Raw genomic sequence first — 14,993 nt, 5'->3', positions numbered from 1 at the left:
GTGGGTTTTTTTCTCCAGGTACTCCACTTTCCCCCATCCCCAACAACATGTACAATAGGTTGCCTTCAGGCGCAGACCACCTTTGAAAAAGAGATCTGCAGTCTCCATAAATCAGAGGAGCCCAAAGTGGGGCCGCGGGCCAAATTTGGCCCGCCAAGCCATTTGATTTGGCCCACCAGCTGTTGACATTGTTACTAGGCTGTAACCTGTCATCCTATGTAGAAACACAGTATTTCCACTTAGTCATTTCATCTATTGGCCCTATGACTATATAAGGGGCTGTAGTACAGATAATCTTCTCTCATGATGCTGAATTTATCTAAGTAGCAAAAGCTCAAGGGACGTTAATGTCCCATGAGCCTTTGCTACTTGAACGTATGGCAGACTTTCTCCAACTGAGCAGAGTTGTGTATAATTGTGTGTTTGAATAAAGGAGTTTACTTAAAAAAGTATTTGTATTTCAATTATTATATTACTGCATTTGGCCCGCAGCCCCGGATACATTTTCATCTTAGCTCTCTTGGGGAAAATATTTGGGCACCCCTGCCATAAATAAATGATATAACAATTAAAGTATCATTGATGTATTACTTTTTCTAGACATTAGTCTTTTTTTTGGTCAGCATATATACTATACTATCATTATATGTACACCTACATCTTCACATAGATATATAGAATCATGTATACATGGGGAGATACATAAATATTCCATCATTTAAAAATTATAGTTTTATACCTCCCCATTAACTTTTTTGGACATTCCTTGATTTCCCCACTCAAACTGTTCCACTGTTTTACTCTGATGGAAATGCAAAAACATTTACGCGTTGTATGAACAATCCTTGATTTAAAGTTAAACTGTCACCTTACATGATAAATGATACCACCCACCACCACCCCCTGCTCATGTGACTTTATTGTGAAAATAACAAATCTTAGTTTGTTTATGCTTCAAACCTCATTTTTATTTTATCTTTTCAAAATTCATAATAGTGGTTTAAAACAACCAATGCATTTGCTTTACCCTGTCAGGAYTGGAAGCTGTATTTGTATCCCTTCAGAGGCGAAATGATGTCAGCTTTTTCTAAATGTTTTGAGTGGAAAAGGCAATAAAATGCCCCACGTCACACTGATGATGCAGGGATGCTTTGTGTCGTTTGTGCTTGCAAAATTGTGCTACTAGGTTATATTTCAGAAAAAGGCAGCAGTTTTAAACAAAGTCTTGGTTGATTTTTAGTCCGTCAGATATCACTGCACTTAACATCACCATGGCAACCTTGGCTTATATATTTTAGATCATCAACAACTTCTCTCATCTCTTCTATTTACACACTTAAAAACAGTTCAGACATTTGAGCAGTTGGTAAGGAACTCGTTTTGAGCTCTTGCAGCAATTCCAGTGTAGGTTGTTCCACTGTTGTATGATAGTTTAACATCACAATAACACAATATTTACAATAAATAATGTTTYATACTCAATGATCATTTTAAACTGGCTGTGGGTATTTAGACCAAATGGTCAAATATATCATTAGCATGCATTTTGTGTCGATTCTAATTCATTGCAATGTGTCAATAAAACAGTTTGAAACTGTGCAGTCCCTTTTAGTCATTTTACAAAGTAGTATTAAATGTGCCATTAATAAAAATGCACTCATCTATTATTAACAGTGTAGCATTGGCTTTTGTTTCATTACAAGTGATAGTTGAGAACAGATGTGCTTGGTTTTGTATGGTACTTAGCATTTATGTCAAAATCAGCCACTTTTGCAAACAAGAGGCAGAGTAATGAAGCTGAACCAAATATATCCAAACAGTTAAGTGTTGCTCAGGCTTTAAATGAAAAAGATGCTAAAGATGCTTGTATGTAACGGAGTCTGTGTACTTTTTGATCATTCGTTTTTTACTTTTAAAAACAGATAATGGAAAAACTAAAAACARATGGTTATTCTWYTTTCATTTTATACTCCAAAAATGGTTCGTTGTTTTATTTTTATCAAACCATAAGTTTAACTCTGTTGTGGGGGCAATTCAACGCTGTCCCGTGCTTCAAGTTCCTCGCCGTGGACCTGTTGGAGAAAGGCTTCATGTGTTAAAAGCACCAGAAACTCCAGGAAAAAGTTTGAATCGTCAWTGATACACAAACTATCAGCTGACACCTGTTGAAAAAGTGTAAAACTAGTTAGCTAATGTTTATTTTTTGTGGCTGCCTGGTTCGCTAGTAGAAAAGTAAAACATTTAGTCATCTCATTATCAGACCATTTAAGGTGGAGCTAGTATTTTTTTAAATAAATAACATTGTCTGCAGTTAGTTAAAGAGACGCCAAATAGTTTAGCTAGCATTTATTTATTTATTTATTTATTTACAGGCAGCTGCATGTTATTAAAAAGTTATTTAACTAACTCCACCTTAAATGGTCTGAGAATGTGGTGTTAAACTTCAGTTTGAGAAAAATAAAAAGACAAACAGTTTCCCCATTTTTGGAGTTTATAATGAAAATAGAATAACCATCCATTTTACATCTTTTTTTAAAATGAAAAAACAAACGGCCGTAAAGTACATGGATCTAACGTTAGTGTTTGCTGAAGCTTTGCTGTAATTCTGCCATCAAAATGTCAAAACTATCATAAGGATTCCTTGGATCACCTCTAGGGTGTCTTCACTTTTTAACAATCCATTCATTTTCAACCACTTATCCAGGATCAAATCTTGGAGGCAACAAGTTCAGGAGTAAAACTCCGATATCCCCCACTGCTACAATACAGGTAATCCAGTCTAAACTGACTCACTGTAGAGGAGCAGTTGATGAAGCTTCTCAACTGACCTCTAAGGCTGAGCCAAGCTATCCTACAGAGGAAGCTGATCTTGAGTTTTCTTTGGTCACCATCTACACCTCACGACGTTAGGTTAGGGATGAAACAGAAATGCACCGGTAAATTGACAGTTTGGCATTTCGTCACAGCTCCTTCTCTACTACAACAGACTGGAGTAGTGCCCTTATTACTTATTCTTATCAGACATGGCCTTGATCCGTTGGTCCATCTCCTTGTCCATCGTAGCATCTTTAGTGAACAAGAAACCAATGTACCTAAACTACGTCACCATAAGTAAAGACTCACACATGAACCATTCCACCCTCTTCCTTTTGAGATCAATGACCTCTGGTTTAAAGCAACCAGCTCTCTTTCCAGCTACTTCACACTCACTTGTGAACCTTTCAAGGGTGCGTTGAAGGTCATGGCTTGAAGACAACAGAATCTCATTGTTTGCAAAAAGATGAATTAAAATGCTGATTTTTTTTAATGTTTTTGTACAACTGCACAAAGAGAAAGTCCTATAGAAAACAAAACTTATTCCTGTTGATTTGTTTTGTTTCTTCTCTCAAACCACTTCCTTTGCTTTTCTTTAAGTCATTTTATTCACTGTTGTGCATTTTGTACCTCATACATTCGACACACCATTCGAAGGCCCCCCTTCCCCCCCTTTCCCCGATAACTTCCTGTGATATTTCAGTCTATAACCACTTTATTATTTCATGTATTATGGAGAGCCTAGCTTTTGTGCATTAATAGCACTTTAACRGAGCAGCAGCTGTTAAAAAATTCACAATGCCTGGGTTTAAAAACTCGACGCGTTCCAACTTTCCTCAATGAAAAAAAGAAAACAGTCGGGACTGTGTGAGCACGGCGGGATGGGGTATTTTGAATGTAGTACAGGATGCGTTTAGCTCCCAGGCTAATGGTTTGATGGTCTATAGATGGTGCCTGTGTTCTCAATATTTCATACGTTGTTCTCAGGGCTTAATAAAAGTACTTCACCACTGTGTCTTAAACTATTGCCTTTTATATTTTTACATCTGGGGACAACTCCAACAGGCTTTTATGCTACTACCAGCATGGGGTTTATTTATAGACACAATAATTTGACATGAAATTTTAGTAATGGCCTTGACTGAGATGCTGTTATACATGTGCACCAGTATGAAATAAAACCCATAACTGATAAGCATTTAGCCACAATGTGTTCAGTGTAGATACAGCTGGTAACACGGATTAGGAGAAGAAAAACATTGATTTTTGTTGTTTTATTTGTGGTTAAAATCACGCAAACAGCTTTGCCTCTCAGTTTTTCCTCTCCCTGTTCTGTTGAACTTGGCTCCATATCCAGTGAAGACAGTTGATTCTCGCGTAAATGAAGTCCTCCCCCTTAAAACAGGCAAACGAGTGAATTATCCTGTGCCTACATTATATTTAAAAGTGTGTACTTGCTTTGTGTGTTCCTTTATTGCATGTCTTTGTGAAGTGTGTGAGTCCGGGGAGGAAAAAGAGGAAAAAAATAGAGAGAGACAGTTGGCAGATACTGTCTGAAATGGTGAGTGGCAGCAGGGAAATGGCACCCATAATTTCTGATTAGTTTAGTCTTTTCCCTCATCAGCAGCTCCCTGCTCCTGCCGGCAGCAGTAACTCACAACTTCCACATAAAGAGAGCGAGGAAAAAGAGAGACGATGGAGGGAGGAGGGGTTCTGGACAGAAGTCGAATTAGTTTTTATTGAGCCCTTATGAACAGTTAAGTTGTTTTTCATTTGCAAAGTTGGAATCAGATTTTCTTTAATCTCATCCATGGTTTATATTCAAACTTATTTATCCAACACTAACCAAAATGTTTTTGTTTGCTACTTGTTTTGCATTTTACGGGGGAATGTGTGGTGCACAAAGCTTGCGTTTATAAATTAATAATAGTTTTCGTCTGTTTAGGTGTTGCAGCTAAAGTTAAATGTATAATAGAGGATGAATTTTTAACCATATTTCRTGCCGTATTGTTCCGTCCCTCGCATGAAATGAAGTGGGCTCTAATTCTGGCACAGACAGATCGTTCAGATCCCTTCAGTTTTCCGATTTCCATTTCCAGCCCCCCTGACAAGCTGTCCACCAGATGTCTTCATTGCAGATATTTTAGTCTGATGGCAAGATAGGCAGATGATTGGTGGAAGAGGTGGACGTGGGAGAAGGGAGTGTGAGGGAAGTTTCTTTTTTTAATTGAAAAAAAAAGTGCACAGCCTGCTATTTTGATGCATGCTGAAATGGATGTCTGTTCGATGTTGATAAAAAAGTTTAGGAAGACACTGGGCAAATCTGGTGTTTGAAAGTCATGCTGGCTGCCTATTCAGAGTTGAAACTTTGTCAAGGAATTTGGTATTATTCCTTGTATCCATTCAGTTTGTGAACAATGAAATAGTTCAACTCATGCACTGATGACTTTATCTAATCGACCTGTTCATCTCACACACTTGGAGCATTTTGTGCAGTTTGCAAATTGCTAGAATAAATTGGGTGATAAAAAAGGCATAAATACAGACAAAGAGGTCCCACATTGTGGTTTAGGAGACCTTCCTTCCTCTGGAAAACACTTTGCAGGGAGCTCTCTTGGCGTACGAGCTAATTGGCCCATTTTATTTGGTGGAGGCACGTACCACGGTTGGCTTCCGCGAGTGTCGTCTCTTGTGGCTGGTTGTGGACTCCTGTGGYGAACGGCTGGGCCACGGGCCGTTGCTGTGTGTTGGGGGAAATAGCTGGCAATGGACGCAGCTGCTTGATTGTAAATCAAGCACCATTGTTCCCCATATTGCTTTGGTGCTTGTGTGGAAGCTACCGGTGTCCCACCCGCTAAGAAATACTGAACCCACAAAACAAAGAAGAGAAAAGGATGCTCGCGATTGACTGATGTGCAGATTTGTGATAAGTCCCGTTTCCTGATGGAATGCTTTAAAGATGTTAAATTGCATTTACTGCTATGGATGGAAATACTTTTTCAACATATTTGATCGTAGTTCAGTAATTGTTACATTCAACTCTGAGACTCTTTGAGCTATTTCACATTTGGACTGCACTCATTTTTTTCTTCCCAAATGTTCTTTATCCTGAGTTATATTACAGGTTTCTGTCTTGATTTTAGTTTTATGTCACCAGTTAAATAGACCCACTGACAATAAAACCATTAAGCACCCAGATGGAGTGGTGGAAATGAAATTGTTGAAAGGTCATGCTAACTGTATTAGATTTTATTTTGAGCTTGGAAACAAGCAGTGAGTTGAATGGAATCATACAGTTGTATCCTGTCCTGCTGCATGTTGGCTCATGATCCACATCTGGCAGATTGGTGCTTAATTGGAGTTTATGTTCAAGTTGACCCTACACAAGTCTAATTAAGATTGAAGACTGAGGGTCTTGGCTCTAGAGATAAACTATAGGTCAGGGTGACCAGCAGCACATCGCAATATATTGTATCCTGGCTCCTGTGTCGTGCATGAAACTGTATGTGTCACATTACCAAATTCTTGCCAATCCACAGCCCTAGTTTTATTACATTTGGGTAAATGTTGTGGGCTCTTCAATCATTTAAGTTGCTCATCCCTGTTATAGATGTGCCATGTGTGTGTGGATGTGTGTTGTCTTGTTGACTTCCTGTACCAGAGTGCTGTTTCAGGAGTAAACATGTGGACGCCGGATGTCACTGATGTATTTCTGTCCTGTAAGGTTCCCCCAAAACACTAATCTGCTGACCTGCCACTCCAAATACAGCTGTCTTTGGTGTTAAAGGCAGCTGCCTTTCCAGCAGTGAACCTGTAGTCCGGCTAATACCAGTGACAAAGACACAGTGCAGGACAACATGCAGTGTTTGGAAGTGCAGGCCCAGGTGTCATGGGGTTCTGTAATACTTGGCTTACAATTCAACACCCCTTCCCTGGTGTGATCTGTGCTGCTTGACCAGAACCTGCATGACACGTGTCAGTGCCCTTGTGTATCCAATGCCTTCGACACTGAGCCACTGTAACATCTGTATGTGCCACATGCTGAGTAATTGCATGATAAAACCACTCGGCTTGATGCAAACTCACAATCAGACTTCTACCAGATTCCAATTACTGATTATCGGACACTTATGGCTTCATTCGGAATGCCACCGCTTGTTCTAGACTTACCACCAAATCGAACACATCACAGGTCTTCATGTGGACCAAATTACATCCAAAGCAAATCAATATTTTTAGGTATTTAACTTTTGTGTGTGTGTGTTTGATTCAGAATCATCATGTGAGACATCAAAGATAAGAGAACCATTTCCCAGCTGTTTATTCTGTTTGAACAAAGCAGTATTAAAAAGGAGTCAGGGCAGTTAACACTTAAAATTGTGATTACAGTTTCAAACTTTATGTAATAGGAAGTGCTAAGAATGACACAAGGATAGCTGTAGTTGTTTATTGCCCAGCGAAAACACACGGTAGATAAAAGATAAAATTACATCGAGTCATTTTTAACATTCAAACAAATTAACATACATTTGACCTTCAAAGTAAATTTTATAAAGAAATTACAACTAAAGTTGTAATTTACTCCTTTTGAAACATTAGTCAATACCATATCAAAAATATTCCCAAATGTGCACGAAACAAGCGTAAGCATTGTGCTAATTAGCTGCTAAGCTAGAAACCCAGCATAACGCTAATCTCCCCAGAACACTCATGCAATAAAAACTAATTTTCTCGATTGTGTACGACACAAAAAATAATCTACAGTAACACAAATGTTTAATATTGCAATAACAAACAACTCATGTTAAGCATTGTATTTAACTGTAAATATTATGTTTCTTTTATAGGCGACAGAGTCACTTTTGGTTTCTGCAATGTTACTTCCGGTTTCACACAAAGTCCTTCAAAATAAAAGTAAACAACCTAGTGGAATGGAATGAGACAGTCCAACAGGAAGTGTCAGAAAATTTATTGTGGTTTTGAAAGGAATGTTTAGCATCTGATTCTAAAAATAACTTGTTACCAATTGCCCTATCCAAAATCTTAAAAAAAAGTGAATGAAGACAAAAAGTGAATTGTGGCATAAATCAAGAATGCCACCATCTCCCGTTGTGTGAAAAATGATGGACATGACATTTTCTGCAAAACTGCAGTGATTCAGGGATACATTYAAAACCAAAGTGAAGTGTATTTCCATCCTTTTCCATTACCAAGACAACACTATATCCTGCCAGACAGATCAGAGTGGTAATAGCTTTAAATACCACACTCTGTCTCCTTCTCTCTATCCCACACTCGCATACACCTCTTCATGCACACTGGGTAAACGAAGACGATGAATCTACGGCTGAATTTATCTTTTTTCTTGAAGCGAAGTGGGGGTCAGAGGGGAGTATTATTTTAAATGCCAAGGAAGGAAAAAAATTAATTATTTTGTCTCTTTAAAGCTGTTTCATTGTCCAAATAGCTTAATAAATAAATAAACAGAACACAGAATCAGAAAAAGCTGTAAAAAGTGGCAGCAGAAGGGTGAATAGAGCCAAACTGACATCCTCCTTTTCCAAGCTTATCACATCCTTTTCCTTTTTTTATTTTTTTTTACATCCAGTTGTCGACACTTCCTTTTTATTGGAACTATATCTGTTCCTTTAGAAACATCACACACAGTTGGCAGAGGAATGCACAATTAGCATATTCATGAGATGAATACGGTGGAAACTTTGGAGTCGCGAGCGACAGGGGGTGTGGGGTGGGAAGCTGTTTGTGTGCGTGCRTTTGTTGCGGAACAAAAAAAAGCAGATGGCACTGTGACTTTGAAAATCCAAAATTAGGTATGTTTTCATGAACTTCATGCTCATTGGCTATGTAAATCACACAGTCAGACAGTCATAAAAGACAGCGTTGTGTGTTTTCCAGCTTCTCCGTGGAGATGATGTTTGCTGATTGAAATCTGCTCAGAGTTTCTTAACTGCTTTAGTTCTTGTTTGTGTGTTTATGCATTTGTTCATGGACTGAGTATATTATGACTGATTGAAAATTGAGTAATCCTTTTTTGTGTGAGTCATCAGATTGAAACACATTTACGTTTTTTGACTTGGACACAGAACGTATAAGCTGCAGCTTTTACCAAACTTCAGAATTGGTAATTGTGGAAATTAATGTTAGTCACTACCAGCTCTCTTGGTCTTCATCTGTTTGTTGGCTATTATATTTTAAAACTTAATTTTGGATGCTACTTACGTTACCCAACATTGGTAGCACAAAAACCTCAGAGGTGGATTGGCAAAATGGGATGTGCCATTTAGAGCAGTGTTTCCCAAATTTGGGGTCGGGACSCAGAGTSGGGTCCTAAAACATCAAGGTGGGGTCCTGAAAAGATTTTCCAAATTAATTACATTTTTGTCATAGTTGTTAGGAGAGGTTAGTATATTTAAAATGGATGAATGTAGTATAAAAAAATATGGTTACTGTGCCCATGTTTAGTTGACCTGATACAAATGTTTATCATCCAAAAACAGTTGGGGGCTCAGGTCTCTGCTACTGTTATTTTGTGGGTCAAAAGCTGAAAAGTTTGGGAACCACTGCACAAATTTGGTTCCCAAAGTTAGGCTTGGGACCCAATTAAGGGTCATGAAGCACCTTGTAAAATCTCCAGAAATCAATTTAAAGGGTAATAAAATAATTGCTGATGTAATATTTTCCATAAAATTATTACAAAAACACAAAATAAGTATAAATAAGTATTTATATTTGTGTACAAGCTGTTTAGATAGTCAAAAACCTGTGTTTTTAGGATTATTAACAGAGTTTGTGTACTCAGACCAGTGATATTTGGGGTCACAAGTTTTTGCCATGAATATTTTGTGGCTCAGAAGATAAAAAGTTTGGGAACCACTGATTTAGAGCACCAATTTTCAGTGTTCGTTTTTGTTGCCAAGGTGCAGTATTGCAAACTCTTTGGCAAAGAAAACAGGTATTAGTTCTCCTTAAAGTCACTAAAAATGACATCATATTTTTTTACATAATGGGCTATGTGTGTAATTGTCATGGATTCTGTAGGAGAAAGGGAAAACAATGAATTAGATAAAGAGTGAGTAACAACGTTACAATTCCAACCCTACTCTTTTCTCTGGGCTTAGGATTGCCAAAGTGATCTATACTGGAGTAACCTTTTTTGTTAATTTTTTTAGATAATAGTTTATTCTCTTAAATCTGGTTTTATTTTTAACTGTATAGTCGGCATAGTTACAATAAAGCATGAAGATTTACTGTCTGTACCTGAACAGTCACGAGAGATTTTGTACAGTTGGTTTTCTGGAAGTGGCGGGATTTTTTTACTTTTTATTTATTTTTTTGCTCTCAGCAAAGGTTGACGTATTTCCCCTCTCTCTTCAGCCTTCCCTTATTTACCCTGCTTTGCTGTTTTCGGTGCCTGTCTTCCATATCTTCCAAATTGGAAATTATGAATCTGGTCAGCCTACTCTCTACATTATTGATCAAATTTTCTCCATGAGAAGATCGGGCAAAGGGGAGTCCTCTTGTCCTGATGCTGTTGGGCATGTTATGGAATCCTGGGGTGAGTGGAAGATAATGTGCATGTCTGTACTGTCAGTCGAGGATGTTGAAAGATGTTTACATAATTGGATTATTAAAAGCAGGATTTCTGCTTATTGGACTTGGTGGATACCTGGCCTATGGTGAAATTTGGAAAGTGTCGGCAGCTATTTGGGCCTTGATGAGGCTGCCCGGCCTGTGATGGAATATACCAAGCTGTCAACTCTCAGACTCGGATGCTTTTTGAGCAGAATCACAAGCTGGAGGCAATCCTTGCCTAGGGTAAGAGGCCAGCTGTGTTTCTCGAGGACGCTGGCGGGGCTGAGTCAGATCTTGGAGAAGTTTTACGCTCGGTGAGGAGAAAATGACCACCAAATTTGGATGATTAAAATTTGCCATTGAGAGGTTCCAGTGAAGACGTTGAAGGTTGACTCGGGGACTTGTTCACAGTCTTAATCACAGATGAAAACACACAAAAAACACTCCATGGCTTCAGATACACACACCCCTAAACTCACTGCCTTAGCTGGCTTACTGTATATGTTGCTCTATGCAGAAGGTAGGGCTGTGCGGTATATGCGGTAGACGGTAGAAACGGTATGAAGTCGGCCTACGGTAGAAATTTATACTCTACCGTCCTGTCATTACATTATCGCACCTGTGTGAACAGGGCTGCGAGTGCAGAGACAACTTAGCAGGAGTTCCAAATATAATGAAGAAATTCTAGTGTTTTAAAACATGTATAGAGAGAGTAAATCCTCAAAATTCCCTCCTCCCGCTGTAGAAAAGTTACTTACGTTGTGTCACGGGATCATTTCCTCCTCCCTCTCCTCTCCTCTCCTCTCCTCTCGCTGCACGTCGCGCAGAGTGAAGCTTTAACAACTGTAGTTTTTCACACCCAATTGTCAGAGAAAAAACTTGTTTTTTATGTATTGTTAACCACAGAGATTATAAAAAAAAAAAGACGTGGACATTCATTCAGTCGTAAATCCATCTTGCTAATGTAAAGTCGGCTTCCGCTCTGATAATGGTGATGATGATGATGATGATGATGATGATGATGAGTGCGCAGCAGAGCAGCAGCTGATAAGTTCACTATCTTCATGTTTGCTATTTTGTTTTTCATTGTTTTTTTTAATGCAAGGGTAGAGCCTCTTCATGGCTGCAGGACCTGGGGCACATCTTCTCCTATGTATTAGTTTCCTTTTTTTCTCTCTCTCTCTCTCTCTCTCTTGAATGGGTTGTTCCAAACGGTGATTTTACTTTGGGATCAATAAAGTATTTTTGAATGAAATTGAACACTTCCAGTTCTGACTGCAGCTTGGAGGGTCTGATGCTCAAAGATTGTGCTGCCTTTGTAAGATGGGGAGGGTCCCRTGGCAGCATCTGGTGCTCGTTTACAAGAGAAGAACAATCTTGCCATTCGTGACAGTCTCCAAAGGTTTTCAATAACACCAGAAAAAGTCTGATTACTCACTAGTTGTAATAACAAGTTTGCTAAGATGGCATTGCTGCCAAAATGACTTAAGTGTTGCCCTTAAAATCAAACCATTATGAAATAGCAATTCAACTGGGTAAACCAATCAACCTAGCAATGTGTGAATGGAGACTTCGTATTTCCATGTTGGTTTAAAAGTGATATGAAAGTGACTCAGACAACAGAGACAGTTAATTGCTCTTTCTTAAAATAGTAAGATTTGACATTCTGTGATTGTTTGTTTTAGACATGGCRCGTCGTTGGTGTACATTGGAGGGTGGCTTCTTGAGTTACTACGAGAGCGAGCGAAGCGCCGCGGCCATCGGGAGAGTGGACGTCACGGAGGTGGTCAGCCTGGCGATCAGCAACTGTGAGACAATAACTGGAGCTGGGTATGCACACACATGGTCTAGTACTACTATCTTTATGGGGACTTTGCATTGACTTCCATTATTTTCTACAGCCTAACCCTGATCTCCCTTACAATTTGATCTGTATTACTGGATTACATGTTTTGTGTGTGTTTTTGTTACCTGATGGGGATGATGATGAAAGCCTTTATTGTCATCGTTTGCACAATGAAATTACATTTAAGAACATCCATTCAAGAAGACACACACATGACAAAAACATGGGGTAAGAGGCGTTCAGGTCATGCAGCAACCAGTTGGGGTTGTGCTACCTTTAAAAAGCTTGGAATACACACAATAGGAAAGATGAGTTAAAAAATGCTCTGATCCTATGTTCACACAGAAACACATGATCATACACTAAAAAAACACTCGCATTTAGTGCAAGGCAGCTAAGAAGAGATAATTTTTTACCATTTTCCCAGTACACACTGCCTTGTGAGGACCCATTGTTCCGTATGGGGACAAAAGCCCGGTCCTTGTGAGTTTAAAGGCTGGTTTTGAGTTGGGGGTTAAGGGTAAACAACATAATCAAAATACTAAATATAAACTTGATCTAATTTAAAGGCTAAAAAAAGGTTTTTAACTAAACCGTGACTCTTCGGCCTTAAGGGCTCGGCACTCTGGCAGCGACAAACTACAGCGATTAACGGCTGTCATCGCAGCCAGGGTAAAACCCGACACACGAGACGCGAAAGCGATCGCAGCGTTGCGAATCGCGCTCTCWGGTCGCTTGTTTTCACAAAATTTGATTGGTTCTTGACTCTGAAGGGGGTGTGCATTACGGACGTGTAAACTAAACAAATCTTGCGATGCTAATGTTGAAAAACAAACACACATCAAGATACAGTTTTATGAGGAAAAACTTACCATAAACTTCACCCTGGTGCCAATAAATTCCCACAAAGCTTTTTAGTAATCMCTTGGTGAAAGTGTTAGCTAACGGCAGTGTGTAGCATACTCTCCTCTCATTGGTCAGTCAATGAAACCCTCGCTGATTGGTTGTACGCTAAGCGACAGCGACAAAAGTTGAACATTTTTCAACTTTCATATGTCGCGTCGCAAGCTCGCGTGTGCACGTCTACGTGTACGAGCGTGAAATTTCACATGCACTATTTTCACCGGTTGCTTAGCTGGAGGAGGGCAAGCGATTGTCGCCTCACCGCACAGGCTCCATAGGAAATGAATGGAGAGCGAGCGACGTCGCCTCCCGTGTGTCGAGCCCTTTAGTATCACTCAACACTCCATGAGTTTGTCAGTCTGTATACAACTAAACTTCTTCTCCAAAATGAGTTTGTTCAAAGAGTTACAATACCTACAACAGGTGAGGTAGTATTGTTTATAACCTTTCCATAGAACCCCACTTCAAAAAAATAAAAACTTCAAAAGAACTTTCTCTCTTACATTAAATTACTCAGTGTACTAGCATATTTCCAAATAGCATAGAGTTGAAATACTTCAATCCTACTTAACCATAACCACACATACAAGAAAAGTTTAATGATTTATTATTTTCATCAGCCTAATCCTAATTTACTGCACAGGTAATATCATCCTGCTTTGACATCCAGTAAATACCCAGCTGCTTGTAAACACAACCCCTCTGCATTGCTTTGCTCCTCGTCGTACATCTTGTTAGCATAATCTCAGACTGATCATCATTCACTTCAACAGAACCATCAGAGCTTTATGTGTGCCGTATTTCCACTTTTTACTTTGCCGCTGATACAGATGAACTGTGCAGCCTTAAATGCCACATCCTGGGCTCAATTTACTGTCGCCACTCCTCCGTCACGTTATGATTGAGTTCAAGGAGTCGCTCTGAGGACAAACTCTTTATTTCTTCGGGAGGTGATGGAAATGCAGAAAGGGGGAAACAGATGCCTCGCTCTACACTTCTCCCACTCCCACCGGATGGCGYCGAGCGTGCGCCACGACGTGCAGTCCTCACTTCCAAAGCAAGGACTCAAATAATGGCTTATGATTAAAGCAGAAGCTAACTCTTTAATGACAGCAGCAGATGTTGTTAAGAGTGAGCAGTGTGTGTTTGTAAAGRCTTTCTGTGCAGCCGCAGGAAGCACATCTGGCAACGCGACTCCTGCGTAATGAACTGGACACATACACCAAGCCATGAGTGCATCCAGTCACCATATTTTAGCTTGTAGCGTACATCCCAGTTACAGGTCACGGCGTCACCCCCCCTTTTTTTAAAAAAAGGCTATTATTTCTCTGTCACTAAGGCGCTTAATGGCCATGCGTTTCACTAGATTAAACTCTGCCTCACTCCTGCAACTTCCAGCGTTCCCCCAGCATGCCTGAGCACAGAGAGAGCAGGAACGTCTCACCTCTTGACTGTCTGCCGCTCATAAATATTAATGTATGCAGATGACACAGTCCTACCGGCAGCCTATCACCGCGCTACAGGAGGCCGTGGGAGTCGTTCCCATTAAACGGCGCGTTAGGGTAATTTCACCGTGGCCGAGGACACGGTGAAATACTGAGCGGCGTACGTCTGCTAAAGTTACATGAATATTACAAACCCACTCCTCGGGAATCAATGCAAAAAGGAGGATGTTGGCTTGTGATAAGTTGAGGTTTGAGTGGAACGTATTTTTTTCTCAGCTGCTTATTTCAACAAGGTTCTTTGGAAGTCAGTTTTGACCTTTTGTATCTTTCTAAAATTTATAAAATAAATAAATAAAAGAAATTCCATCATTTATTGGTCCCCATTTCTGTTC

The 14,993-nt window shown here is 39.5% G+C and overlaps 1 protein-coding gene across 1 annotated transcript in view; it reads left to right on the top strand.

Moving 5' to 3' along the window:
• The window catches only part of arap2 (ArfGAP with RhoGAP domain, ankyrin repeat and PH domain 2), a gene marked incomplete at its 5' end in the record, with an annotated part of 96,083 nt that overhangs the window by 18,140 nt on the left and 62,950 nt on the right, over nucleotides 1-14,993 (top strand). The window contains 1 exon segment of the mRNA XM_014018386.1: nucleotides 12,093-12,237. Within this exon segment, the coding sequence (XP_013873840.1) occupies nucleotides 12,093-12,237 (145 nt within the window).

The sequence above is a fragment of the Austrofundulus limnaeus genome, unplaced genomic scaffold (genome assembly GCF_001266775.1).
Source record: "Austrofundulus limnaeus strain Quisiro unplaced genomic scaffold, Austrofundulus_limnaeus-1.0 Scaffold191, whole genome shotgun sequence".
NCBI lineage: Eukaryota > Metazoa > Chordata > Actinopteri > Cyprinodontiformes > Rivulidae > Austrofundulus > Austrofundulus limnaeus.
The sequence above is the reverse complement of the archived record's forward strand: the minus strand, read 5'-3'. Positions and strand labels throughout refer to the sequence as shown.